At 43.4% G+C, this 27,599-nt stretch overlaps 1 protein-coding gene across 5 annotated transcripts in view; it reads right to left on the bottom strand.

Annotated features, from left to right (window-relative positions):
- The window catches only part of PRKAG2 (protein kinase AMP-activated non-catalytic subunit gamma 2), a 220,269-nt gene that overhangs the window by 42,202 nt on the left and 150,468 nt on the right, over positions 1-27,599 (bottom strand). For 4 of the 5 annotated variants that reach the window (XM_058820815.1, XM_058820878.1, XM_058821050.1 and 1 more), the window contains 2 exons: positions 27,025-27,239; positions 5,907-5,988 (listed from right to left, as the gene is read on the bottom strand). In XM_058820815.1, the coding sequence (XP_058676798.1) occupies positions 5,907-5,988; positions 27,025-27,239 (297 nt within the window). Of the gene's footprint in view, positions 1-5,906; positions 5,989-6,154; positions 6,190-27,024; positions 27,240-27,599 lie in introns of those variants that run through there. The other variant, XM_058821130.1, reaches the window with a different exon arrangement.

Raw genomic sequence — 27,599 nt, forward strand, 5'->3', positions numbered from 1 at the left:
ACTCTGTAACCACCCTTCTCCATGAGTCAAAAACAAAGCAGTCACAGACAAGTAACAAACAGCATTTTGGAGTCACCTACAAGGCCACACTGACACTGTCACATCTTCCAGGTCTATCCTTGCTCAAGCACAAGACACTGTGAACTCAGTAACTCTAAACCAGGAAATTGAGATGATACTGGCCAAAGTCTTCAACCTCCTATGAAGCAGTTGTTTACCAGCCCCACTACCAAACCAGGCAGCTTCTGGACAAGGGAGGCTCTGCAGGGAAGCTCTTCAGAGCTGATGTTGTCCCTCTGGAGCACACACAAGTGGCAGCAGCAGCAGGAGTGGCTGGTAAAGGTGATTAAATCAGCCCTTGTCCATCAGACACTCACACACATGCAATGTCATTCAGGTGTAAGAGTAAACCTCTTTGTCCCAATGTTTCTCAGGGACAGCTGCTGGCCAAGAGTGGCTTTCACTTGGAAGATAAATGTCTGCAAACCATGCAGGTGCACAGCTGGGCAGGACACAATGGGCCCCAACACTTCCTCCCTGCAGCTTTGCCAAAGCAATTACCTGGAATTGCTGCCATGGTAAGCAGCATTTTCTAGGAAGTCCCAGCCACTTGTTTCCATAAACAAGTTAGGGAAAATACATGTTTTCACCACATTAAAATTTTATGAAAGCTTTCTCATCAAGAAGCTCCTGCATCCCTCTAGACCCAAAGCAGAGTTTTGAAGCATGCCCTGTGTATTTTTTGCTATATTAAAACATCACTTCCCAGATGGGTAAAGCTTAAAAATTTTTGCTTCCTGAGAAAGACTGCAAACTTTAGCTGCTAAATGGGTTATTTCCTAGTCAAGCCAGAGTAGGGCTTTGCTCACTGTAAGGCTAAATACCATGTTAAGAATAAGACAGTTGTATCCTCTGTAGGAGAAGGTAAACAGGACTGTGTGGACACAGTGGGCACTGGGCTGGCATGAACCCCCTGCAATACTTGCACAAGATAAGGACTCGTGTGGATCACAGGAACAGCCCTCCCTGAGGACAACAAAACTTCCAACATCTTCTCTTGCATTGCTCAAGGAAGTTTTGTACTTTTAGTTATGTATCACTTTATACTTCATTTTCATTTTTAAATATGAGAATGGAAGTTTCCTGGGGCAAAAAAAATCATATATGGTGTTTCTATACAACCAACTGGAAGGCAAAGGACAAGGGTGCCTAGGACAGTGCAGCTGTCACTGAATCATGATTGCTTGCATAAACTAATAAAGCTGAACATCCAAATACTCCAGATATGTTGTTCTTTAACAGCTTTGTAAAGTACATCATAGGAAAGACTGTATGAAATCCATTAATAACAATTAGCATCTCTGCTTAACAACTTCTTACTGTGTTCACTCAGGATTCTAAACTATGTAAAATTTAATACAAAACATCCTCTTATCACTGTCACCATGTCCCTTGGTATCTCAAAGCACATCTTGAGGGCAAAATTCAGTTTCTATGTGCCAGAGAACATCAGCTTAAACAATCACATAATGAATGTTTATTAGAAATTAATTACAGTTGCAAAACAATGGCTTAACTTTACCACCTCCTAACCCAAGCACTTGATCCTTCAGCCTTAACAAGGAAACAAAACCCAACCTGCCTATTAACATGCATTTTATTACAAGCTTCTTTTAATTATTTTAGCCCCAGAGTGACATCTGTTTTCATACCTTGATTCAGATATTCACTTGGCAGTGGGAGGCTGGCAGGCAGGAAGAGGTCAAGAAATTATTTTTAATAAGGCACAGTAAGGAAACCTGCAGAGCAGGGAAGGAATGACCCCAGACACAAGAGCAGTGAAGATGCAATTACTGGTGGAAGTTATTTCAGGAGACAGCCAGCAAGGGACAGGTAACAGAAGAGAGTGAGATGAAGGCCAGAGCACTGCTAGGAGAGATTCCTCTCTAGTGCAAACTGTTTATCCAGTGTCTGAAAGCTGCTTTGTGCAACAACCCAGAGAAGGAGAGAGCCCAAGAGGGAGCACATCAGTCCCATGACGCTGATGCTGCAACTGCTGCACAACTCTGCAGAATTCCCTTTTTCCACACCAGGAACTGAGCACAGACACAGCACAACCCTGCAGTTAAATGAACTCTGCAGAAAACACCTCCAAAAGGGGTTTGCAGATGCTACAGAGAAGTAGTTAATTCTGCTTTCAGCAGCTACTACTTCATTACTCAAGGTGAGCAGAAGAAGACAGTAACATGGATGAGAGACAGCATTACAACAAAACTGGTTTGTAAAATAACATTCTAAAACCATACCCACTGAATCCATACACCTGACAGGCATCTATTTGCTACCTTAACCCAGTTTCTCCTCTCAGAGCACAGGTAGATGTTAGAACACAACCATTTATGGAATTCCAGCTTAACAAAATAAAGCTTGAAAGTGTAAATCATTAACTAAAGTCCTTTCTTATATTAGAACTTCAGAATAATTTCTCCATGTCCTTTGACAAGCTCATCATATCATCCATAAAAGAAAACCCAGAACTACTCCTGACACTGATCAGAAGTAGAAATGATCTTGCTACAGAAATATTATTGCACATAGACTAGAGCTGAAAAAGAGAATCCATAATGTGTGTGAAGATAACCAGTTTTTGATCATTTATTACATCCATGAGAGGCCTCTCAGTACTGCATTTCAGGCTACAATGAAAAACTGCACACCCAACAGCTCTCACATTTTTAAGGAAATGTAGGTAGGTCATTCCCATCCAAAGGAATACTGAGCAGGATGAGGTCACTACTCAAAATTTTCTGTTTATTTTTCAGCTGAGCATTCTTCAATTGAAAAGAGACTCTGGGCTTCTTACATGGGAGTTTTTCCTCTCCTGCTCTGACTGCTGCTTGGAGGAAGGGAGCCCTAAATAAAATAAATACCCCTGGCCTGTGCAGTCCTTCTCCTCTGTGCACACAGTGAGCATACAGCTGTTCCAGCTGTGGAGCCCTGGTGCTGTTTAACATCACCTCACTGACATTTAGATTTACACATCACCAAAGCAACATTGTGAAGCCAGTTCCAGACAGAACCAGTGACCCTCCAGTAGGAAGTTACACTGATCTTAGAGAGTTCAGCCAGATATATGAAGATGTTTTTGGCTAAAAACATGACCAGCACTTGTCTCTGCAACAATAGCATCCTATCTAACACTGTCCATGCTAATTAGGCACAAAATAGCTCATATACATTCTTTTTACATAATGAAAATTAAAATTGCTCTTCACTTGACACCACTGTTTTATTTAGAAGTCACACCATCAGGCCAGACCCTGCATATTCCATTACAGTACTACATAAATCATAAATCTTTCTAGCATCACTTTTTTTCAATTCACCCTCCTAATTAGAATCCAAATTAAATGAATGCCTTCTGTGCTTTCACATTCTCATTTGTGTAACCTTTGAGGAGAGGGACTAACAGATCCACTTCACATACTGGATGGCATTCAGCACACACATTGAGCCTCATTTTTCAGCTCTTTTCATTAAGCTCCATGTTTGAACAGAACTGCTGCATAATTTGATACACAAGATAGTTAGCAACTGTTGATGGATACAGAACTGGAAAGCTCACAAGAGCAAGTACTCCAAAGTAGAGGCAGTGAGGAAAGCAGCTCTAAAACAAGTTTCAAATTTCTCATTCAACCCACAATTTTAAGCCTCAGCAGAGAAACTTCAAGTTTGACAAAAGATCATCAGTTACAGTTTGGCTACAGCCACTTAATGAAACCTTATCAAGACTTCAGAGGTGTTTCTCAATTTCTGAGCACTCACCACCTGCTACCCAACAACAAAGTGAACATTTCAGATGTCTTTTACTCTCCCACCCCCAATATTAGCACAAACACAACAACAGCAACCAGTGCAAAAATTTAGGTCATAAAACAGGTACTGCCACTAAGCTGCTGCATTTCCAGCTGCAGCTCAGCTTTCTGTGATTCTCTTTCCCTGGGGCCTCTCACACAGGAGCACTCTGGGCAGCAGCCTTGGGTCTGACTCTGGCACATTCACTTTTACTCACACCCCAGGTTCTGAACACAGCACTCTACCCCCTTTATGCTTGCTTTAAAATTAGGCCTAAAGCCAGGTTCTCATGTAGTCTGAGAGGATAATAAGATGACTGCTTCCTTTCAAAACCCACACCCCACTTTAAACTTGCTATTAGCCCTGATCTTCTGACAGGCCCCTGAACTCCTCTCACCCTCCCAGCCTGAGCATCCACAAATCCTGAACCTTAGAGCCAAACAAATTAGGAGACAAAGCATAACAGAAGCTTGAAAAACATTAAAAATGGTTAAAATACTAAACTTTCTAAAGAATTTGAATTTTTTTATTGCAGGGTTTTAGAAGACACACATATCTTCACCCTTATCAAGTGTCTCCCCATAACTCCACATTACACTTTTAAAAGTGCAAAGGTGTTTCAAAACTGAAAGTTTGTAGTTTCAGATTTTTTTTAACCTAGAGATCCTATTCATATACCTAAATGTGTAAGATATTTAAAACAGATTTTTAAATGGCTTAACTATAAATGATTCAGCAGGTTTGAGGAACCTGTATCTCACAGCAGCAAGGTTTATGTAAAAATAAACAGGTAAATTGGTAGCTTTCTAGCTCTCCATAAGCATAACATGAATGTCTAACTAAGAACAGTTAAACAGTGTGAGGGAAAAAAAAATCCTACAAGTCAGCAACAGATCCCCTGCACCAAACACTCATACTTCAACATGTTCAAGAGGCACAAAGGCACAAGGATTTCATTGCAATTCAAACTCTGGACTCAAAAAAAAAAAAAAAAAAAAAAAAGGCAGCTCAAAGAATGCAATTGTTAAGAGCTTCCTTTTCTCACACACAGAAAGATTAAAATAAAAGGTGTTACTTTTCCAGACCAGTCCCACAACTGCAGGCAGCATGCTAGTAACCAAGAAGCTGCCTTATTAGCATACCAGCTTAGATATATCTTCTCCCAGAATGACTCAGCCTGCTATTTTCAAAGTTTTCCTTAAATATTTGTCCTACATTTTACAATAGGAGTTACCAACTACAGAAAAATACATCCCATGAAGTCTTAGCCACTTCTCAACGCTGAGCATAGAGATTAAGCCATGCGTCCACATTTGCATCCACTAAACTAATCCTTTCTGAAAATGAAAGCTCGAGATACTCAGCACGGATCTTTCAGAGGTGAAGTGGCTGCTTGGTGCAAGTTGGAGGAAAAAAAAAAATCCATCCATGCTTTGCCACAGCACGGTTTAGTGCCTGAGAGAGGGAAAAACTTGCCAGGAGTTGCCCTGTGCAAGCAGAGCACACTCAGTGGGAACTGCAGCCCTTCAGAGCACGGCAAAGAACAACCACAGAGCGCAGCCACATAAGGAAAATTCAGTGTACAGCTGCTTTGAGCAGATGTATGCGCTGCCATAAGGAGGGGAAGCTTCACTTGAAAGAGCTTCCCATCGCTGCTCTCAAAGTCTATATTTGGTATCGCAGACGTATTCGAGGAGAACGGGTTTTTTACGGGGAGGAGGAGGGGGTGCCGTGCAGGCTGCGCTCCCTCAGAGCGGGACCCGGCCGGCGGCAGCGGCGGATCGGGCACGGCCCGGCGGCGGCACCGGCACAAGGGCGCCGCAGCGGGATCGGCACCGGCACAAAAGCTCCGCAGCAGCGGCACCGGGCTGGCTCCGCGGCCGGCGAGGCACGGCACGACCCGCCCCGCAAGGACACGGCCCGGGCACGGCGCATCCCGCGCTCCCCGCCGGGGATCCCCCGCGCCCGCGCCCGCGCCCCCGCCCGGAGCCCGCCGGCCGCGTGGGTGTCCCCGGCCCGCCCCGGCCCCCGCTGCCGCCGCGGATTTTTACCTTCATCTTCGAGCTCTAGTTTCTCCAGCATCCCTTCGGAGGCGGCCGGGAGCTGCAAGGGAGCCGGAGCCGCTGCCGCCGCCTGCGGGAGGGAAGAGAGGAGAAGGAGATAAGCATCCAGGCGCGGACTCACCGGCCCCGCGGCGGCATCGGCTCGGGAGGGGCGGCACGGAGCGGGCGGAGGGGAGGGAAGGCGGGACGGCGGCAGCTGCCCCTCGGCCTCCGCACACGCTGCCGCTCGCACACACCGCGGGGGGAGGAACCGGGAGGAGGAACCGAGGCTCGCCCTCCCCCAGCCCGTGAACCGCCGGGCTCCCCCCGGGCTCGCTCCGGCTCCCCGGCCGTGCCTCCTGCGGGCGCCGCCTCTTCCCCGCTCGGCGGGAGCGGCTCCCCGGGCGCCCGTTCACAGGACGGCGCTTCCCGCCACGCCTCGCCGCTCCCCCCTCCCCCCGGCGAAGCGGTTGGTACGTTCCGTTTTGCTGCAGTCGAGCCCGTTGGTCAGCGGCGGGAGGGGGAGGGAGCTACCACTTCCGCGCGGAAAAGGGAGGGGGAGGAGGGGGAGGTTAGTGCCCTGAGAGCTCTGCTGGGGCAACCGCCTCTCGCACCCGTTCCGCAGCCTCGGTTGTTCTCCGGGCTGCCCTGGATTAGAGCGGTGCGACTGAAGGTGGATTGGGGGAAACCCTTCGCTCCCCCTGCCAGTGGAGCTTGGTACGCTCCCGCGCGTTCACCTGCGAGGCAGCGGCGGGGAAGCGGACGGTTCCACTGCGCTCCGGGGGGTGTCAGGGTGTCGAGGGGGTTTCCCCTGTGTGTGACGGGAGCTCCCGCAGTGCGCCGTGCCGCTATCCCGGCCCCGGGGTGCCCTTTATCCCGGGATACCTGCTCTGTCCTGAGTACCGCCATTCCGCAGTGCCCTCCTTCCCGAGATACCCGCTTTATCCCGGGATGTCCTCTGTCTGGATATCCGCTCTGTCTCGGGATGTCTTCTATGTCGGGATTCCCCCTCTATTCCCGGTATCCGCCATCCCGGGGTACCCGCTATCCCGGGGTGTTCCCTATTTCGGGATTCTCGCTCTGTCCTCCATACCGGGGTACCCGCTCCATCCCGGGTACCCGTGTGGGCACGGGCGCGCTGGTTTCCATGTCAAACAATCCCAGGTTAAGTCACAATTCAGGATCAGCCCGAATGCCGGCGTCTCCCGGGCGAGCGGCGCGGCTGTGCCCGCCCGGAGCAGCGGCTCAAGGACGGGCTCGCACCGCGGGACGCTGCAGTTTACAGGGAATAGCATTTACTGCATCACAACCCCGAGCCAGGCTACAGCAGAAGCGAGGAAATGAGGAAATATTCGAAATAGATTGGTCATTTACATTTATTTTGGCGGTGAGGTGTGGTAAAGCTTTAGCTGAAATGCGCAGGTCCCCGCTGGCTGCTTAGGAAGCCCAGCAGGAGCGGTTCGGACACGGATGCTGGAGAAGGGGATAAAGGGATTATTGCTTTGGCAATGGCAGCTGACACACATGGATGGAGCTCCAAAGGAGTCACAGGAGTCGTCAAGGAATATTTTAAACCTGCTGGTCCCAAGGGGAAGCTCAGGCTTCAAAAGTTCAGCAAGCCCTTCAAGGAGGGGAGGTTGGGTAGACCCCGCACAGCATAGCAATGTGCATAGAACAGGGAAAGATTAAAGATAATGAGAATAAAACTATGATAGGGGAGAGAGACAAAATTTATGGGAAAACAGAAAACCATCTCGTAATTTCTCAAGTCCAGCGATGCTTCAAGCAAGGAAACAAACTGCTGGTGACAGCTTTTTTCTTTTCCCAAGCTACCTCTTTCTAAGGACACTTTTAAGGATATAGGAGGAAGTGAACAATAGCCAGTTCTTCTTTACTGTAAAGATCCCTTGAAAAGAAAATTCTAAAATATTTCATTCACAGGTGTATTTTTAAGATGCTTCTATGATTTCAGTAAATGGTCTAACTGACCAGTCACACAAGATAGCAAAGCAGTTCATATTAATTTATAATATTTTCAGCCTACTAATCAAAATGCTTTGGAAGCTTTTAATTACTTCTGGGAGCTAGCTTTAAAAGCTCTAAATTATTTATCTTTCTTATCGTGTACCTTGGTACTGATAAGAGTTTATAACATCTTTTCTTAATCAAAGGCAGAGAAGGAGATGACATATCTGATTGGAAATAACTGCCATGATTTTGTTTCTTTTCGTTTCAATTTACTCCCCATAATTATCTACTAAGCACCAGCCATGAGGAAATACAACTCCAAGGTTTTTGTAGCTGGAAGTGACACTGAAACTTGAAAGGTGTGCATTGAATTTCAGTGCCACACAACACGAGATGTTTATTAGAAGTCAGTTAAGCTTATTTCATGCTACAAACCCCAGGGCTCACTGAAAGATCAGGGTTTTACAGTGGCAGAACCTACATCCAGACCAAGAGTACGATGAGAAACTCAGGATAATAAAAAGGCAGTAATTTAATATACAACAGAGATTTGTAAAGGAAACATGTACCATCCACACTGCTCAAAAAAGAAACCCAAAGGAAATGGAGAACTAAAGGCTGAAACCCCATCCTTCAATGTGCCTGCAGCCTCGGGATTTGTTCAAACCAATTTTGGAACGAGCTGCTGATCATGGCGTTCCCTTTGCTCCTCGCTTTGCATTCTGGCTCCTCTTGGCTTGTGGGCAACACAGTGAGTCAGAACAGGAAACTGATGCAGCTGAAAACCAAAGGGACTAGAAGAAAAGATTGAGCTTTATCCAGATCAGCTCCTGATCCAAGTCACTGTTTAGTTGTATCAGCACTGGCACAGGAGTTGTTCAGGGCAGGAGGGGCAGTGGGACCACACCTTCTGGGAACAACCCACTCTTAAGTCAGCCTAAATCATGGTCAAAACACCCTCCTGTTCATTGTGGACAGGATTAGACAAATTAAAAGGTATTTTTAGCAGTATTGTCTCTCTAAAAACTCCTTCTGTCATTTTACAGCAGGATTACTGGCTAAAAAAAAAAAATTATTGAAAAGGAGCTGCAGTTTCCAATAGGGTGATATTAAATCTTGCAACTTTTCCTGCCTGTATTTTGTGACTATTTGTTTGTTCTACTGCCACAGAAGGTTTCCCTGAACTATAACCAAGGGATTTATCCAAATTATGCTTCAAAAATTTGCTCTCAGTGTGTGTCAGGTAACCCAATTTAACTGTTTGAGAAACCACTGTGACAGAACAGTACTCACTTGTACCCTAGATATTGCCAGGTGACATAAAGCTAGAGAGAAAAGTTTAGAAGAGAAATATGCACAAACCCAAAACTGCCTGAGTACATTTTTTCTTTGCCACATTTTTACAGGAATATTATTTATGCCAAAAATATGGACCTACAACATGACCTTAGTACAGCAGTGGCATCAATCTGTGTAGACAGAAAGAAAAAATTCAATGGCAAAAGTCACAAAAAGTAGATATAAACAAAAGAGATTTTAGGATTTCTGGGAAGGCTGGAATGTAAATTCTAATAGGTAACTGCTTACTTTGGCTGTTTTCTTTTGCTTCCTAGGGTAAAGGGAGTGAGGAGTGACTAATACTCTGTGGAAGTAAAATCAGTCCTGTAAATTATAGGTGCACTCAGAATGAATACATTAAAGCTTATCTGATAATCTAGATTTATTTTTTCTGATAATCTGGGAGTCCTTTCAGTCCTGTGTCCTACTGAAGGAATCCCATCCTTTTTGTAAGAACATGCAAAGTATTTAAGTCACAGGGATGGTTCAGGGATGTGAAAAACAATTAACATCAGCAGAAAATAATTTTTTATATACTTTCCTGCCATCTTGCCTTACACTCTTTGGTGTAAATTTGATTTCTGAGATGTGTAAGAGACATTTTAAGCAGATACAGGAAAGAAGGATCAGCAACAACAGTCAAGGTGTGCAACCAAAGCCAAAGCATTCTCAGCCTCTCTAATGATTCACCCAGATTGTCTGGGTGAAACAACTGCTAAAGGTCACCAGAGTATTCTCAAGAAGGCACTAAGATTTCTTTATCTCACTGGAAGGGTTTAAGAGAGGTTCCACAGAGGTCTGTGTTCTGTCTGTCATCACTCTGTGTTTCCACTGATGACTCAGGGAAGAAATAATGAATAACCTGACCACATTTTCAAATGACTCAAAGTGACTCAATGGTAAAAGAAGCTGCTGTTTTAGGGACAGCCCTAGAACTTGAAATAATCTTGAGAATTGCTGCAGTGCTTTGAAAAACAGGATGCACTTTGATATGGGTAAGTAGAGTGTGGTATACAATAAGCAAATGCAAAAATAAAGTGGGAAAGGATGGACTTCCAGCAGTCAGGCAAGCAAAAACTTGGGAGTGAAGCTAAATGTGAGACTACAATGTCAGTTTCTTGGAAAATAAGAAAAAAAAATCACACTATTTACAAATGTGTTATAGGTAAGACATCGAGCATCTGTGCTACACATTCCCTGGTTAGATGCCAGCTGGGATACTGCATTCAGTTTTAGGGATAAAACTCAAGAATGAACTAAAAGAGTCTAAAAAAAGTAACAGCAATGATCTACACGTTCAGAAAACATGACCTGTTAGGAAGAACTTGAAAACTTCCCACTTTCCTCATCTACAAAGGGGAAAAAAACTCAAATAAAAACCCCACAGAAACAACAAATAAACTCTCCCCTTCCCCAAATAAACAAAACTAAAACAAAAAAAAAACCCCAAAACCAAAACAACAAAAAACCCAAAGAAACAAACAACTCACCCCTAAAAGAACCCCAAAACCCCACAACACCATAAAAAGAAGACTGAAGGAAAATACCTCAACAGTCTCCAGACATGGTGTGTTTTTGCAAGAAGAAAAGTGATTAACTCTTCTGGGTCCACTGGTTATGGGATGAGAAGTTATCTACTTAGCCTTTAAAGAATTCTTAGGTTGGACTTTGGGAGAAGTTTCTGAGTGTAACAGAAGTGAAGCACCAGCACGTTTTGCTAAAAAAACCTCTAAAATCTCCATCACAGGAGGTTTTTAGCAATGGATTTAAAACCCCCCATTTGTTTATTATTATTTCCATATAGTTGATTGTGTTGGTGGGGGGAAATGAATTTTTAATGTTACTTCCTTCCAGGCTTGTTTTTTTTTTTAGTTTCTATTTTTGTCCAATCTTTAGAAAAATATATATAGTCTTAGTATGGTAATTCAATGAGAATTCTTTATATGTATGTTATGTACAAAACCCAGTTTACAAACCATCTATATAAATGTAAATTTTCTTTTTCCCCTCCCTTCAAAAAAGTAGCCTTAATTCTGAAATAGAAATATTCTGAAACAAATATTGTCTGAGTAATGTATAGTATGTAATAAAGATTACATATTAGTTTTTGGAGACTGTGTAGGAATAAAAGTAATTGTGCTGCAAATCACAAGTCTGTGTGGAGCAGACTCACTCAGGCACTGCCACAAAAATGTTACCTGTGCTTTATTTAAAAATAGGCATTTCCAGGTAAATTCAAGGCTGCCCTTTCTCTTTCCTGATGGCTTTAATATGGGTATGCTGGGGTGGACCTGCACAGCTCAGCAGTAAAACTGAGTGCCCTTCCCAGCACTTCAGAAAAAAAAAAGGCCACTTACCTTGTAAAACCTAATGGATTTAAGAGCAACAGAAGGAATTCCCATCTAAATGCAAATCAAGGCAAAGCCATTTTGAATGCAAGAGTAAACTAGGAATGGTAATTTTCCCACCATTTGCTACAGCTCCCTACTACAATTACAGTTCTGCACAACTGAAGTAGTTAACAACTCTTCTCCTGATGAGCTATCAAAGAACAACTTACAGTTTTTCCCAAATGTATGTCATAAATATGTTTATTCTCTTGCAATCTGTGTAAAATTAATTTAGAACACTTCCTGCTTATTTTTGCTTTAATTTAGCCTGGGTTGTAAAGTGGAAAAAGGACAAGTTACCAGGAAAAAGAAAAAAAAACCAGGTTTAATCTGGTGTTTAAACTGTAAATTAAACTGCTACTTGTTTTTTGCTAGAGTGTGGTAACTGATATGGTGGGTTTGGGACAGCTGAGAGCACTGGGATCATTGAGGCTGAGGTCAGGATCCCAGCCTGGATCCCTTGTGGATCTGAAGGTGCCACCTGTGTGCTGCCAAGGCTGCAGGGTGGCAGTCCCTGAGGGTGTCTGAGGACACAGCTCTGGTCTCACCTCAAACACCTCAAAAACCTCGGGGTGACCAGAGCAGCTGGGCACGAACTGTAACTTCCACCATTTATTCCAAGCAAACTGCTCCAAGCCCCAAACAAACCAGTGAGGAAGGGGATGCCCTGTACAAAATACTGGATTGGAGTTTTTATTTCCCATATCCAGAAGGAATGTGATACAAATTGCTTTAGTCTTACAAGGCTTTTGAAATACCAAATGCTATAATCACATCTGTGCCTAGCATGTGTAAATGAAGGCGGTGGCAGCTCAGATTTTACAATTTGTTTAGAACAGAGTAACCAAGCCCCATAAACCAGCCTGGCACTGACAGTGGTCCCCAGTGAGTTCTAACTGGGTTCAGCTGGGTGTTCTGTCCCTTAGCTGATAAATTGGGGACACAACTGTCCCACAGCAGGTAGGAAAGTGAGGGAGCACTATATAAATATAAATATAAATATAAATATAAATATAAATATAAATATAAATATAAATATAAATATAAATATAAATATAAATATAAATATAAATTTATTTTATTCTAAATATTTTCCTGTATGTACAGTGAGGTTGAAGAAACTCTAATGATTTCATTGCAAAACAGCTCAGGCAGAGCTTGCCACTGGGTAAGAACTCTACCCTGGAAGGATTTTTTTATTTCATCCCAATCTGATCAGAATATGACTCTCCCGGTGGTCCTGAGCAGGAATCTTGTGGCATGAAATACAGAACAAGTGTATATTGCTTTTACATTTTGTAACTAGTAACCAGCCTCCTGCCACAGGTGTCCTCCCACATAACAGCTATGATATTAATTACTTTACAGAGTTAACTATTACTGATAAGCAGTTGGAGATTTTAGTAGGTCAAAAATGGATAACATAAATGTAACAACAATCAATTTTAGCCAAATCCTAAATAAATAACAACAACAACAACAAAAACAGCAAAAAAACCCCCAAAACAACAACAACAAAAAAACCCAAACCCAACCAAAACCCCCAAAACCAAACCAAAGGAAAAAAAGAATATTGAGTGCATGCTGCATGAGGAAAGATGACAAAATGGACAATCTTCATTTCTACTAAATCCTCACTGCAATACTGAGTGTTGGAATCTGCTTACCCTGGAGATACATGAACCAAAGTTGCAGAGAGATTTCACATTTTTACTGGTGAGCCCTTCCTAAATATTTCTGTATGGAAATGAACTTGAAGTTTAATCCCAGTGAGTTTTGTTCCTGACTTAATTGTGAAACAGAATAGATTTGCAGAACTTCCTTTGATCTAACAGCAGAAACAAAGAACCTGTGTTGCACACAGTGTCCTCCAGCTCTTCAGTTTAAGGCAAAGAAAAATGGTCCCAGTGAGAGAAGAGTTAAGCACTTCTGAAAAATAAACTTCAAAGAAAGTCAAGTATGAAGGAATAGACAAGATCCCAAGCTAAACTCCTAGAGAGATATCAAGGCAGGAGTAGGAAAGAGGCAGGATTTGTTTACATAACCTCTAATCTGTAGCTGTGTCTGATCCTGTATCACTCTGCTACTCAGATAAGGTGGAGTTTAGAGTCAAGAATATCAGAGGCATTCTCTAGACAAGCCCTTGTGGCCAACATTCCTTCCTCAGATTACTCATGTTGGGTATAGGTGGAGTCCAAATCACAATTATCAGTGTGACACATTATTAATCAAACAGCCACACAATTTAAATTCTGTCCTTTTGAAGAACTTTCAAAGAAGTCAAGTGCTTGTGAGGAGCTAACCTGAGTTTGTTATGAATACAGATGTTACAAGTGTTCTACCTGACTGCAAACACAGCGATGCCACTCAGTTTTAATCTCTTCCAGAGTTTTTAAGTGTTCTTGTCTTAAATATTTATTATTGTATATGATCAAAAAGACACACTTCAGCTGTTTTTACACATAGGTTGGAGTGCTCCTTGGGTTCTTTGAAATAGGACCAACCTCTCATCACACTCAGGGGCTCAGCTGAGAGCAAGAAGGAATTATTGCTGGAGAGAGCTGCAGCAATCAGGTACTAAGCATGATTACAGTAGATATTTTCCTGTGAAAAATGTACATTAAAAAAAAAAAAGCAAACAGAACATTAAGATACTACTAATGGTAGAACACAGGTAAACATTCACTAATTTCAAGTGAATGGGAAAGAAGAAAGTGAGCCCACATGGATGTGTCTGCATTTGCTGGCATTGAATACAGGATTATTCATGTTAGTTAAAGTTATGCACTTACTTAAGTACTTTAGCTGGATTGAGGCCAGAGTACTGATGAGTAATCTGCAGAACCGAGGCCACTGAGAATAACAAATGAAAAAAAAATACTCAGAGCCAAATCTGATTTAAATAAACACATTTACTTTCTACCATTTTGCTTTCTTCAGTGTTATATTTCAAAGCTCAGGCATGAGTAGTGACTTCACTGAGTGAACACTTATTACACCAGCTTTCAGTGATATTTTTTAAACTTAAAATGAAACAGGTTTCCCCTAAAAACACTGAAATTAGCTGATACTACACTTTAGGCTTGAGTAAACATCACAAAATTCTATAACAGAATTGTAGTCTATTGTAGCCATGATATTTTATGAAAAATCCTTTCCTTAGGATTTTTTTCTCCTGAGAAGCGGAGAAGCCTCAAGAACAAAATGTAAACATTGATTATCTGCTGCTGTGGAATGCAACAGGTGCATCTGTGATTGGTCTCATGTGGTTGTTTCTAATTAATGGCCAATCACAGTCAGCAGGCTCGGAGTCTCTGTCTGACACACAAGCCTTTGTATTCATTCCTTCTTTTTCTATTCTTAGCCAGCCTTCTGATGAAATCCTTTCTTCTATTTTTTAGTATAGTTTTAATATAATATATATCATAAAATAACAAATCAAACCTTCTGAAACATGGAGTCAGATCCGCATCTCTTCCCTCATCCTCAGACCCCTGTGAACACTGTCACAGTCTATCATCAAAATGTAATTTTAGAATCACAGAATGGTTTGGGTCAGAAGGGACCATAAAGATCATTTTATTCCAACCCCTGCCCTGGTCAGGGACACTTTCCACTAGACCAGGTTGGCTCAGAGCCCCATCCTTGAACACTTTCAGAGATGGGGAATCCACAGCTTCAAGCCCAGTGTCTCACCACCCTCCCAGTAAAAAAATTCTTCCTGAAATTTATTCTAAACGTTCCCTCCTTCCGCTCAAGACCATCTCCCCCTGTTCAATCACTACATGCCATTGTGCAGAGTCTCTCTCCAGCTTTCTTGTGGCCCCTTAAGGCACTTGAAGTTGCTCTCAGGTCTCTCTGAAGCTCTGTCCTGTCCACCCTGAGCAGCCCCAGCTCTCCCAGCCTGCCATTCCCACAACCATCAGCACTTCTGAAAGGCTGAAATCAGATCTGTCAAACCAGGGCACCAGATGTAGGGCAGAGTTACAAAGGTGCTTTTCTGAGAATCTCAGACAACCTTCAGCTCAGAGCTGAGTCACCCACAACCTCAATAAACCTTCAAGAAATTGGCAGAGACCTGGGCTGAACAAACACCTCCTGGGTGCCACGAGGTGCAGCAAGTGCAGCTGAACAGAAAAGGAGCAGCTGCTGCAGGTGGCCCCTTTCTGCTGGGCTCAGCACGTGAGGATCCCAGGAGGGCTCCACAAGGAGCCTTTGGGAGCTCTCTCAAAGGGGCAGGCAAAGATAACAATGTCTTTTTTCACTGCAGCTCTAGGAGGACTTTGAACACTGAGGAGAACTTCCTGGTAGCACCTGGGGCTTGTGTGTTTGCATTAGATTTCAAGCCCACCCCAGAGGTGACAAACGGGAGGCATGGGTGCTACCAGGGGCCCCACTCAGGCTTGTGAGCCTCTTATCTCACAGGAGCTGCTATTAGGCACAAACAAACCAATATATTCATAAACCTCCTTCAGCACAGACACTACAGTTGGCCTGTAATCTCCAAGTAAATTGATTTTTGACTAAAAGCTGTTTTTCAGATGGCACTGAATGTGCATAGCTTGAGGAACCTGACCCTCTTCCTGAATTCATTCCAGATGTACTGCTGATCACTCCAGGCCTTGTTTTTGTGTGCTTCTTCATTTTTTTTACTGTTATACACAAAAGAAACCTGCAATGACAGCTCACACAATGGATACCTTCCTTCTGCCATGCTTGTTTTCCCTTTTCATAGCCCCTTAACTGCATCCTTGCCAAATTCTAGGTGCAGTGAAACCAGACTGTGCTCAGTGCTGCCTCTGTGGTTTGAGACCCCCTGGAAGGACTGAAACAAGGGCTGTGCTGAGCAAGAAGCCAATCAAGCACCGGAGCTCAATGTTTCAGGGCTACAAACAAGATCATAAAGGGACATGCAAATAGTGCTGAGGCTTTTCCCTGTATTCCAGGAAGTGGAACTTAAAAAAAATAATTGGAATTATTTCCACATTAAGCACCAGGGATGCACCTCCAGCAAGCCAGCCCCCACACTCATATCCCTGCAGCCTCTGAACTGCATCCTTGCCTCATTCCAGGTACAGTGAAACCAGACTGCACTCAGTGGTTTGACACCCTCTGAAGCACTGAAACAAGGGCTGTGCTGAGCAAGAAGCCTGTCAAGCACAGGAGCTCAATGTTTCAGGGCTACAAACAAGATCATAAAGGGACATGCAAATAGTGCTGAGGCTTTTCCCTATATTCCAGGAAGTGGAATTGAAAAAAAAAATTGGAATTATTTCCACACTAAGGGATACACCTCCAGCAAGCCAGCCCCATGCTCATCTCCCTGCAGAGCTGCTGGAAATGCAGATACAAAGGTTCATTCATGGGCACTGGGTGCTTTCAGTGTGGAAATGGCAAATGCTGGGGTCACTGCACCTAACCTGAGATGCAGATTGAGTCTGTAGTGAAATGTCTGAGAAGAGCTGAAATTATTTCTTGACATGCCTCCCTGGGGGTCAGAAGAGCAGCTGACTTCACAGAGATCTTTTGTGTAAATCTTGATGTGCTCTGAGCACATGAGAGCTTTCCTGGCCACAGTACAGCCTGCAGCATGAAAGCCTGTTGCTACAAACTTTAAACACAACAGATTCTATCTATGCTTAGCTTATCTTAAGCCACTTGCAGCTCCTGTTCAAAAAATATCTGAGTTATGTAGACCTTTTAAATGTATTTATCACTGTAACATTTCAGATTTAGAGCAGTGTAGCCCCATTTTTTTATAAATGGGAAACAGAGAGACCAAGTGACTTAGGGCTGCACAGGTTATCTCTGATGGGGCAGATGGTTGCAGTCAGGGGTCTCTGATCAGCTACTGGCACTATTTTTCTCCTCTTCAAACTCTTGCTTTCCTTAATGACTCTTCAACTAAAACATTCATTCAATTCCATTATTTTTTCCCTGAAATAGCAACAGCCAAATCCTGGAGGGCATGAGGAAAAAAAAAACCCCATCTATATCTTCATAGTGTAACCTCTGTACCCATAAAATCTTTGATGATGGAAGCAACTGCTTAATGACCAGCTCATATTGTACCACAGCCATGCCCTCACGGGAAAAGGAAAGAAAGTTGTGCACTTTCTGACTTTCTGTGGCAACGATTTTGTATCAAGAATTGTGTGGCAGCAATGAGAGAAATGATTGCCCCTCTGTAGTCAGCCCAGGTGAGGTCACACCTCAGGTGCTGTGTCCAGTTCTGAGCCCCTCACAACAAGAAAGGCATTGAGGGGCTGGAGCACATCTAGAGAAGGGCAATGGAGCTGGAGAAAGCTCTGGGGAGTGAATTCTCTTAGCAGGAGCTGAGGGAGCTCAGGGGGGCTCAGCCTGGAGAAAAGGAGCTCAGTGAGACCTTCTCACCCCCCACAGCTCCTGCCAGGAGGGTGCAGCCAGCTGGGGCCAGGCTCTGCTCCTGGGAAACAGTGACAGGACAAGAGGCCACAGCCTCAAGGGGCATGGGGAGAGGTTCAGTTTAGACATCAGGAGGAATTTCTTCATGGTTGTTAAACATTGGAATGGAGGCCCAAGGAGGTGGCAGGGCCACCATCCCTGAGGTGTTCAAGAACTGACTGGATGTGGCACTCAGTATCAGTGAAAGATCAATGATCTCAGAGGCCTTTTCCAGCCTGAATGATTCTGTGATTCTGTGTTCCTCACAGTGAATACAGCCAAGAGATCAGCTTTGGCAGTGTCCTGTTCCTGTGTGCAGGATGGCTGCTGGGATTGGCTTTTGTTTCTGGCAGCCTTAAGGGAAAGGGGTGGGACAGGGCTCAGGTGTCCTCTCTCATAAACCCTGTCTGCATCAGGAGCTGTTCCCATGTGCAAAAGGAGCTCCATCCCAAGGTAGGACACACCATAAATGTTTCCAAGTAAATACCATCCTGACACCCACAGAAATGCCAGACACACAACAGCAGGCAGAGAGTAACCTTCCAGCTGCTGCTCTCCCTGCCACTCACTCTGCAGCAATTTCCCATTGTCACCAAGAGCTCCTCTCCTCTCCTCTCCTCTCCTCTCCTCTCCTCTCCTCTCCTCTCCTCTCCTCTCCTCTCCTCTCCTCTCCTCTCCTCTCCTCTCCTCTCCTCTCCTCTCCTCTCCTCTCCTCTCCTCTCCTCTCCTCTCCTCTCCTCTCCTCTCCTCTCCTCTCCTCTCCTCTCCTCTCCTCTCCTCTCCTCTCCTCTCCTCTCCTCTCCTCTCCTCTCCTCTCATTTTCCTCAACTCTTTTTTTATCCTCTGTGCTTCAGCTTCCTTTCTCATATCCAGACCTGCTGTTGTCATTTTAAAATATTTTAATAGACCATAAAAATTGCACAAAGACCCTGATCCAGCAAAGTGCCTTGACACACACACAGAGCTTTAAGTGCTCCAGTACTGTTGACTCCAACAGAGCTACCACTGTGCTTAAATCCAACCACACATTGAAGTGTTTTCCTGGATCAAGGCCATCCCCACACTGACATCAGCCAGAACAAAGCAGCACCTGAAATTCAGCAACATAAAAACACAGCAATCCCAGCCAAACCCAGTGCTGTAACCTTCAGGTTACCTTTCCTCAGTGCCTTCTGTCACTGCCACCTCTGTTATGGCTACACATGCACTGGAAGTCGTGTTTGGGAACAACCCTGCTTAAGCCAAGGCTTTCTTACAGTTTTAGAATTTGCCAGGCCTGTTTTGCCAGATCAGGCTCTTGGACAATAAGGTCCCCAGGGCAAAAAGCATGTTTATTTTTCTGCTTGAATCATATGTGCTCGTATACCACAAAATAGCAATTGGTAACTTTCTGTTCTGAGGTACAAGGAAGAAGATTCTCTACATACCACAGGTGACCTGATTTGTGCAGTTGGAAGTGAAAAAATATGATAGATCAAAATTTCAAAAGTCCAAGGTACTAACCTTAGCACTGACATTTTACTGTAACCCTAAACATGCAAAAAGATTAAAGTAATCCCTCCCCTCCTGAATTCTGCTCCCTCCCTTTCTTTTGCTAACCTCCTGCCTCCATTACTTTTTCTCTTTCATTCTCTGTTGATTACTTCACTGGTTTACACTTCAGCTTATGAGTTGCATATGGCTGGAGCCTTGTCCTTTGTTAATCATAAAATAAGATTATGTACACCTTGGGCCCTGTACAAATCATTATTGTCTTCCTATAAATGCCTTCCACATGGCCCCACCCTCGGTTCCAGCTGAGAACTGAGCTGCTGTTGTGAACCAGCTCAAAGAATAAATATTTTGCATTCATTTCACCAGCACAATGGAAACATTTTTCCAGGCTGCTGCCAAGATGGTATCTAGTCCTCCTCTGACTCAGCAGCCCATGCAGCTGACTTTCAAATGGCCAAACTTGCTTGATTGTAATCTTAAAAGAAAAAAAAAAAGAAAAAAAAAAAAACAAACAAAAAAACCACAACAACCAGCTGCATTTTAAAGAGATGTATTGCTCTCCTCTTGCACAAGCAGGTAGTGACACTATAAAATGTGAATGTTGGGAGAAAGAAGCAGTGAGCCCTTTTTGGGATGTTCCCTTTTATTTCTTCCAACTTCATCAGTTTATTTCATGCAGTCAGAGAAAGGAATTGGGGAATGTTGTGAGGAAGTGAGAAAGGAATTTGACTGCTTTCCACAGAAAATTTCCTCCTGGTATCAAGCAGCCTTTCACATTCTTTAAAGCTCTGTTGGCCATTAAAGACAGTGTATCTAAAAATTAAATATAGACAAAACTGGGTTAAGAGAGATGAAGATGGCAAGGAATTCTAAGAGTTCCCTTCCATATAATTTTTTCCTTATTCTTATGTCACTTTCCCTCTAGTCCAATCCAGAAGCAGGAAAGGTGCAACCAAACAGGTTCAAAGCTGTTTCTCTCTCCTCCATTCTCATGGGAAAGCTTTGCTCTATAATCCCCACTGCTTTGTGAATAAACAGCCCTGATGGTGAATAATTTTAGTGCTCCAAAACTGTCCAGATACAGCTGGGAAGAAACTGTCAGTGATGACCCTGCATGGAACTGCAGCTTTTTATTAAATCACAGAGCAGGCATCTGGCTTCTAAGCACTGATGGAGGTTATTCCTACCAGAAGTTCTGATATTCTAAGCAGAGTAACAGGATGCTTATTAAATTAACAAGTCTAAAATTCCAGATAAACCATGCCATGAGAAATCAGTTCAATGGGTAAAATGAGGCTGTCACTCCAGCACCCTATTACATCATGCTGCTTAACCAAAAGATATCTATTTATACAGACATGGCACTTGACCAAAAGATATCTATTTATACAGACACACCAGGCCAGATCCTTAGGTTTAGCCTTTTTATACCATGCATAGTGCAGGATTTAGGGTGATAAAAGTAATTTAGGGTTAAGCTACTAACTCTGTCTCTTCAGGGTGCTGGGGTCATCATTTCAGTACCAATGAGTATCTTAAAAAAGCCCCAGAGATGCTCTAGTTTTAATTGCCTTAGCTCCTTATAGCCTTATGAGAGCTGTCAAAGCAGCTGGGAATTGATTGGACTCAGCATTCTGGCTATTCATCCTTTCCACCTCGCCTTCCTCCTTTTGATCTAGGCCTAGGAGGAACAGGAATTGTAGGACTTCATGTCATTAAAATAAATCCTCCACTGAGTGAACCCATAGATAGTTGATTAAATTATTTCTGTAGCTGCAGAAAAAGCCACGAGTTGACACAGACACACATTTCCTTAGGGCAGAAAAAATCATCTTTATGCAAAAAAAATTTCTCTGCATTGAAAGATTGATTGCATAAATCTGGACAATGCAACCAGAACAGAAATATGTGAGGACATCAGTGTTTCAGGAGGTTGTGGTTGAACATGTTTTCTTTTAAAACCAGTAAGTGGCTTAAAAGAAAAACAAAACACCAAAAAATTAACCAATATAAAAGGGATAGCAAGGTGCTTTTTGCATATTCTAAACACTAAAATGGGAGAAAAACACCAAATGGGATGCAAAGATATGACTAATGGGGAGAAAGTGAAGTGAGGAAACAGAATATTAATAAAGGGGAGCTGTGATTAAAAAGTAGTGTGATATAGCTGAAGCTTTCTGTTTTTGTAAAGTTCAGGTTCATTTATTCTGTATGTCCCACTAAATCTCACTATGGACTTTCCAATCATATTAAATAATTCTCCTGTGAACTTATATTTGATTTAGTGGAGGCACCATCATGCTCTGTTAAAGGAGACTGAAAGCAAATCAAGTGGGCTCCAAACATTTTCCCAGCAGTATTTTTGGAATTGTTGTAGGGTTGATCACAGAGTGATTACTTTACTAGGTTTGCAACTAATTAGTTATGTGCCCACTATTGGAGAAATATTTTAAATTTAAACACATTTTCACATGGATAGCAACAGCTCCCACAGGGAAAAAGGATTAAATAAGGATAGCTTGTTACAGCTCCTGGGATCTCTTATGGAACACAATCACCTCCCAGGAGAGCTGCTATTAATGCATTTAAAAGGAGCCTGGACACACCAGCACTGCCAGAGCTTTGTCCCTGCTAAATGACAGCCTTTGGGGCTCTGATTTTGGTGATCAGTTTACTGTGGTGTGAATCACAGTAATGTCCTGGCACTCCCATACACTGCCTTAAACCACACAAATACTGAAATAAGGAGTTCTGGTACATTGGAAAACTGGATTCCTTTTTTTCCCCAACCTGTACTTTTTTTTGGTGGATTTTTTGGTGTTTTTTTTTTCTTGTGTGTTTTTTGTTTGTTTGTTTTTGTTTTTTTCCTGGGTTTTTTTTTGTGTTTCTTTTTTGTTTTGGTTTTTTGTTGTTGTTTTTTTTGTTTGTTTGTTTTTTTGACCTCCTCAGAACCAAAGAACACTTTTCTATTCTCCTCATCAGATTTCAATCTCTTGACTCACCCAGCAGATTATGGAGCTCTGCTGGGTGGTATGGGGTTTTTTTGGAGAGAGGCAAACCCAAGGAGCTGCTGCACACACACATCGTGGTTCCCAGGCTCCTTGCCAGCACAGGGAGTGATGTAACAGCCTCTCTCTCTCAGTCTGAACAAGTTAACAGCCCTGTTTTGGAGTTTACTACATTTTGGCTAAGAAACAGCATGAATAGCTTTGCAGGGAAGCGCTACTGTTTAACAAGTAAGTAGCTGCAGGAACAATCTGCTTTCTCCCTTTTATCCAGGGCTGGAACAGAGTCCCAGCTGTACATTACATCTCTCCTCTCCAAATGCTGGAGCAGCAAGGACTGTGCAAAATGAATACAGCCCAGACTCCCTTCTGTGTGCTCTGTCTGCAGTTTTACCAGGATTCACTCACACAAGTCTCTGACTGCCTCCTGGCTGACTTTTCCTCTTGGTAAGAACATTCTGGGAAATTTCTTGGCTTGGAAGTTCTTTGGAGGACAGTGGCTCACGACACAATCATATGGACAGGACCATTTTTAGGCATGTTCTGCCTTTGTCACTTCTTGTGAGCAGAGGAAGCCCCAGCCTTGTTTTGCACCCAGAGACCTCTCCAGTCTGGAGCCAGCACCTCCTGCCCTGGGCTCTTCTCATGCAGGGAAAGGGAAACCAGGAGAGGGGGTAGCACAGAAATGCTTGTTTGCAGTGAGCAGTGCAATTTTCACAGTGTCTTGTGCATCAGAGGAGGAAGAAAGGATGGAAAAAAAGGATACAGCCACATAATGCCCAGTGTACCACATTCCACTTCAAAATACAGACAAGATGGAAACAGGGCAAACAGGTTTGGTACTGAATTTACAACCTCTCTGCATTTCTACCATGGTTCCTAATGTCACACTAGAGAAGAGTTATCATTTACCACTCACTGCTTGAAGGTTACACCATCCAAACAACACAAGGCCAAAGTACAGAACAGTGAACTGCATTGTGAGAAATCAAATTGCTCCTTTGCCGTTTCATGCAGCACACAGTAATCTTCAGGCACAGCTTTGATCTCTTATCAGCTGCATCTCTCATTATAACCTTCAAACTCAGGAACACCTCCCCATGCAGGGGAGAGGCTGGCAGAGCTGCTCTGTGGTGTGTGACAGCCCAGCAGCTCCAGTTTGGGCACCTGATGGTGTCTGGATCAGAAATGCAGCACCTGGAGCCAAATCCTTCCTGCCCAGTGAGGCCCAGAGGCTCCTCAGCCCCCTGGATCTGCATCATCCCCTGCAAACTCCTCTCCATTTCTCAACTCCTCTCAAATTCCTCAAATTCACCCCCTCAAACTCCTCAGACACAACTGGAGCTACTGCACTCCCAGCTTAAGCAGCTCAGGAAGGTTTCTAAAGTTAGGTGGGATAAATCCAGGCCTTGGTGATTACCACAGACACCCATTTAGCATGAGGTTAATTGCTCAGCTTTGTGTACTGGGTTGAGATGATTTGCTGAAGGAGGATCTCCCTCTCTCAGGAGCTGTCTCCCACTATTTATTCCCCTCCCCAGAAATGAAGGCTTAAAAAATACCCACTGTTGGGAGTGCTACTAAAACATGAAAGGTTTTGGCTACATCTGCTGGGAAATAAGTATTTTTAATCTTCCCTCCATGTCTTCTCTCTTACTGAACAGATTTAACCATTCTGCACCCAAGTCTCAGACCGGTCAAAAAAAATTTCAGAACCAGCTTCAAATGCCATTAATTATAAAAATGGGATAAGATTATTTCCAAGTCCTGATACTATATATCTTCCTAGAGTCATCTGTTCTTCTGGTTTTATTTTTTAAAATTTATTTTAATAATATTTCCAGGTCTGGGTCCAAGGGTTCCTCTTTCCTACTGCAATCATGATTCATTTATAATACTTCTGGGGTCTCACACATTATCATTATCAGTTAAGCAATGTAATAAGTAAATGAGATTTAAGTTGACAGAAGCCTGTAGATAAGAGTCAACTCTCATTTCAGATGTCAGCATAGAAGATTGCATATCATTGAACTGATCACCTAACAGCACAGCCATTATGAAACCATTTATAGTGTTTCAAAAATAACTGAAATTGTTCTGCCACCAAATAGTGATGTAAGTAAAGAAATTGAGTTTTCCTCTTACAGATTTGCTTATGGCACAGGATTGTGAAATTATGTATTTATTAACACACAGCTGAGAATAAATGAAATGTTTGAAATGCAGTGCTCAAGAATGTTTATATAGTGCTGTTGTATTTGCAGAGGAATGTTGGGTCAATAATTTGCAGGGATCAAAACACATGACAGTGCTGGGAGAACACTCATCAGATTCATGTCCTTCTGCAGGAACTCAGCCTGTTTCTCTCTAACAGAAGAGAATGGCAAATCTAATCTCTCTTTTCAGTCTCAGTTGAAAATTAAACATGCAGAGCTTTGCTCCTCACTGCTCTGTGGCTGCTGACATTTATTGCCAAATGAACCAAACCCCCAGTGATTCACTGGCAGCCCTGCACACTCACTGCTCTCAGACACAAATGAGTACAGAGGGTACCAGACAATCAGGTGCTACACATCCCACATGTTTCTGTGTCTTCTGAGCAGGAGGGAACTGAGTCCAGCACTCTGAGTTACTCCCCAGACTCTCTCTTGTACATATATACAACCACAACTGTTCATAAAAACCTGCTGAGAATTCTGTTTCTTTATTCTGGCATCTTCTGCTCAGCTTCATGTTGTCTGAATCAGCAAATAATCAAAAACAAAACAAACTTTTCAGTCTTTCAGTCAGTGGAATGTGCTAAGATTATGCTGTTTCCTCACTTCTATTCTAACAGGTACAAAAGACTCTTCTGTAGCTGCATAACACAGATGAACAAATTCATATGCAAATAACATGACTGATTGACTAAAATCTACCCAAAATATTTTTGTATCCTACAAACCTTTGGGTTTAATAATTTCTGCATCCCAAGAATATACTGACATGGAAAGGCAGTGAGCTGGTTACAGAAAAGTTACTGCTGGAGTTCCCAAATGTAGGAGTTATTTTATTTAATACTCTAATTATTTACTTTTGCATAGCAGAAAAACAGAAAGTCTGTAATTTGTAAGGAGAGTTTGGCTTGCTTGATCTGAAAAAACAAAGGTTGGCTACTGGTACAACAGGATGTAGCAAACAATGAATGAAAAAGGCCATTAATTATAAAAGCAAATATTTATAACCTGTCCATGAAAAAATTATGTTGAAAATCAGAGATTTCCTGGCCTTTACAGAAGGGGCCCCCAAAATAGGGCAGGTGTTTTGTCGGATGTGTGTGAATGACTTGAAAGCAGCAGATGAACTCTGCTGCAGGACCCAAATGCTTTCAGCACCACAACAGCTGCTGCTGCTGGAGGTGCCTCACACAAAGGCAAAAAGGCTTTGGGGTTGCTGTGTTCAGGTCCTGGAGCAGCTTCCCATGGGTGAGTGGGAGGAAACTTCCTGCTTTTAAATAAATTACTGAGAACTGGAATGAAACAGGACTCATAGCTGTTCAACAGAGCAACTGACCTCATGAACCTGTATGCCCTTTACAGTTCTAGGTTTCTAGATACAAAAAATGTTGAAGATTTTATATTTTAGAGGGGGAAAAAGAGAAGAAAAGCTGGGCAAGACAGATGCAGGGTGGTTTACTCTGGTGACAGATCAGTTTGCTGGTCGCATGAGTCAGAGGAATGGAAAGATACAGGTAATGCAAAGGAATTAACACAAAAGGAGAAGGGCGAAAAGGCAGAGGAGAAAGAAAAGGAGAGTGAAGCCCCTGAGGCTCAGGCTGGCCAAGGGAGAGGGAGGAGGCACAGAGCTGTGCAGTACTGGGGCATCTCAGAGACTGGAGTTCATGTGCTGCCAGGAACTGCTGGGTTCATGCACTACCAGGAACTGCAGAATCCACTCTAATGAAGACACCTTTGCCGGGTGGGAGGCTGGAGGAGTGCCCTGGTAGTGCTGCCCTTCCTTTTCTACTCTCTGGGCTGGGGCAGGAGGTGTGATAGCAATGACTGCTATTAGTCACCAGCTGTCCCAGTGATCTCAGACTCCAGAGGCAGCAGGGACTCAGAGCCCCTGCAGCTCAGACTGTGAATTTCTTTTTTATATGCTCTCTTTGCTGCTAACTCTCTCATCAGCTCTTCTTAAGGGAGATGAAAGAAAATCCTAAATAAAATTTTATCCACCTCTAGGGTGGCGTCTCAGCAGTGTATCCTGGGATCTGAAGCCATTGCAGAACTCACTTTGAAGGCAGTGCAAAGATTAGTTACTATTTGGATAAATCAGAAGGAAGACACCACCTCTGGATTCCCAGTGCCCTCTCAGCCAAACCCTGAATTAAACTGAGGTTAAAATCCTTGTTCTCATTCTGTCCCACAGAATGGACAGCCACACTGCAGCCCAGCAGCTGTAACACAAGACACAGTGCACACACAGCCCTGCACATTTCCCACTGGAAAACTGGACACAAGCTTTACTTACAGGTTTTGAGGTAGCACAGGGAGCTGGTGTCATGATGGGAGGCTTGGCTGCACTTTGTGATGGAGGCAGAGAAAACCTCTGCCCCGTGTCTGGAGGTGAGGAACAGTGAATTCTTGTTTCTGGTCTCTCAGGCTCATGCTTGTAGGATTCCAGAGGGAACGTGGGCTGCTTGGTCACTTGTGTTGGGGTAGATGGAGAAGAGGAGAGGCCAGAGGCTGTGAACAACAAAAATGCCCAAAGATCAGCTCAGGTGAAAAGCAGATGGAGATCTCAGCTTTACAGAAATCCTTTATTTTCCAGCACATTTCCCCAAACTAAAAGTAGGGATCTCACCTCCTTGTTTGTGAAAAGGAACCTGTGCCTTGCCATTAAAAAAACCCTTTTAGGCTGGTTGAACTGTCTGATCCACTACAGGGAGGTCCAGTGGCAGGATGGGAGTGCTGGAGGTTTGTCTTGTGTCACTCTCCTGTCTGATTGCTTATTTCTAAAATGACACTCAGCATGGGTATTACTTTATTGTTGTCATTTTAAGACTCCTGTGAGTCTCAGGATTACCTTTATCTCATGCCACATGG

This window comes from Ammospiza caudacuta, chromosome 1 (genome assembly GCF_027887145.1).
Source record: "Ammospiza caudacuta isolate bAmmCau1 chromosome 1, bAmmCau1.pri, whole genome shotgun sequence".
Taxonomy (NCBI): Eukaryota; Metazoa; Chordata; class Aves; order Passeriformes; family Passerellidae; genus Ammospiza; species Ammospiza caudacuta.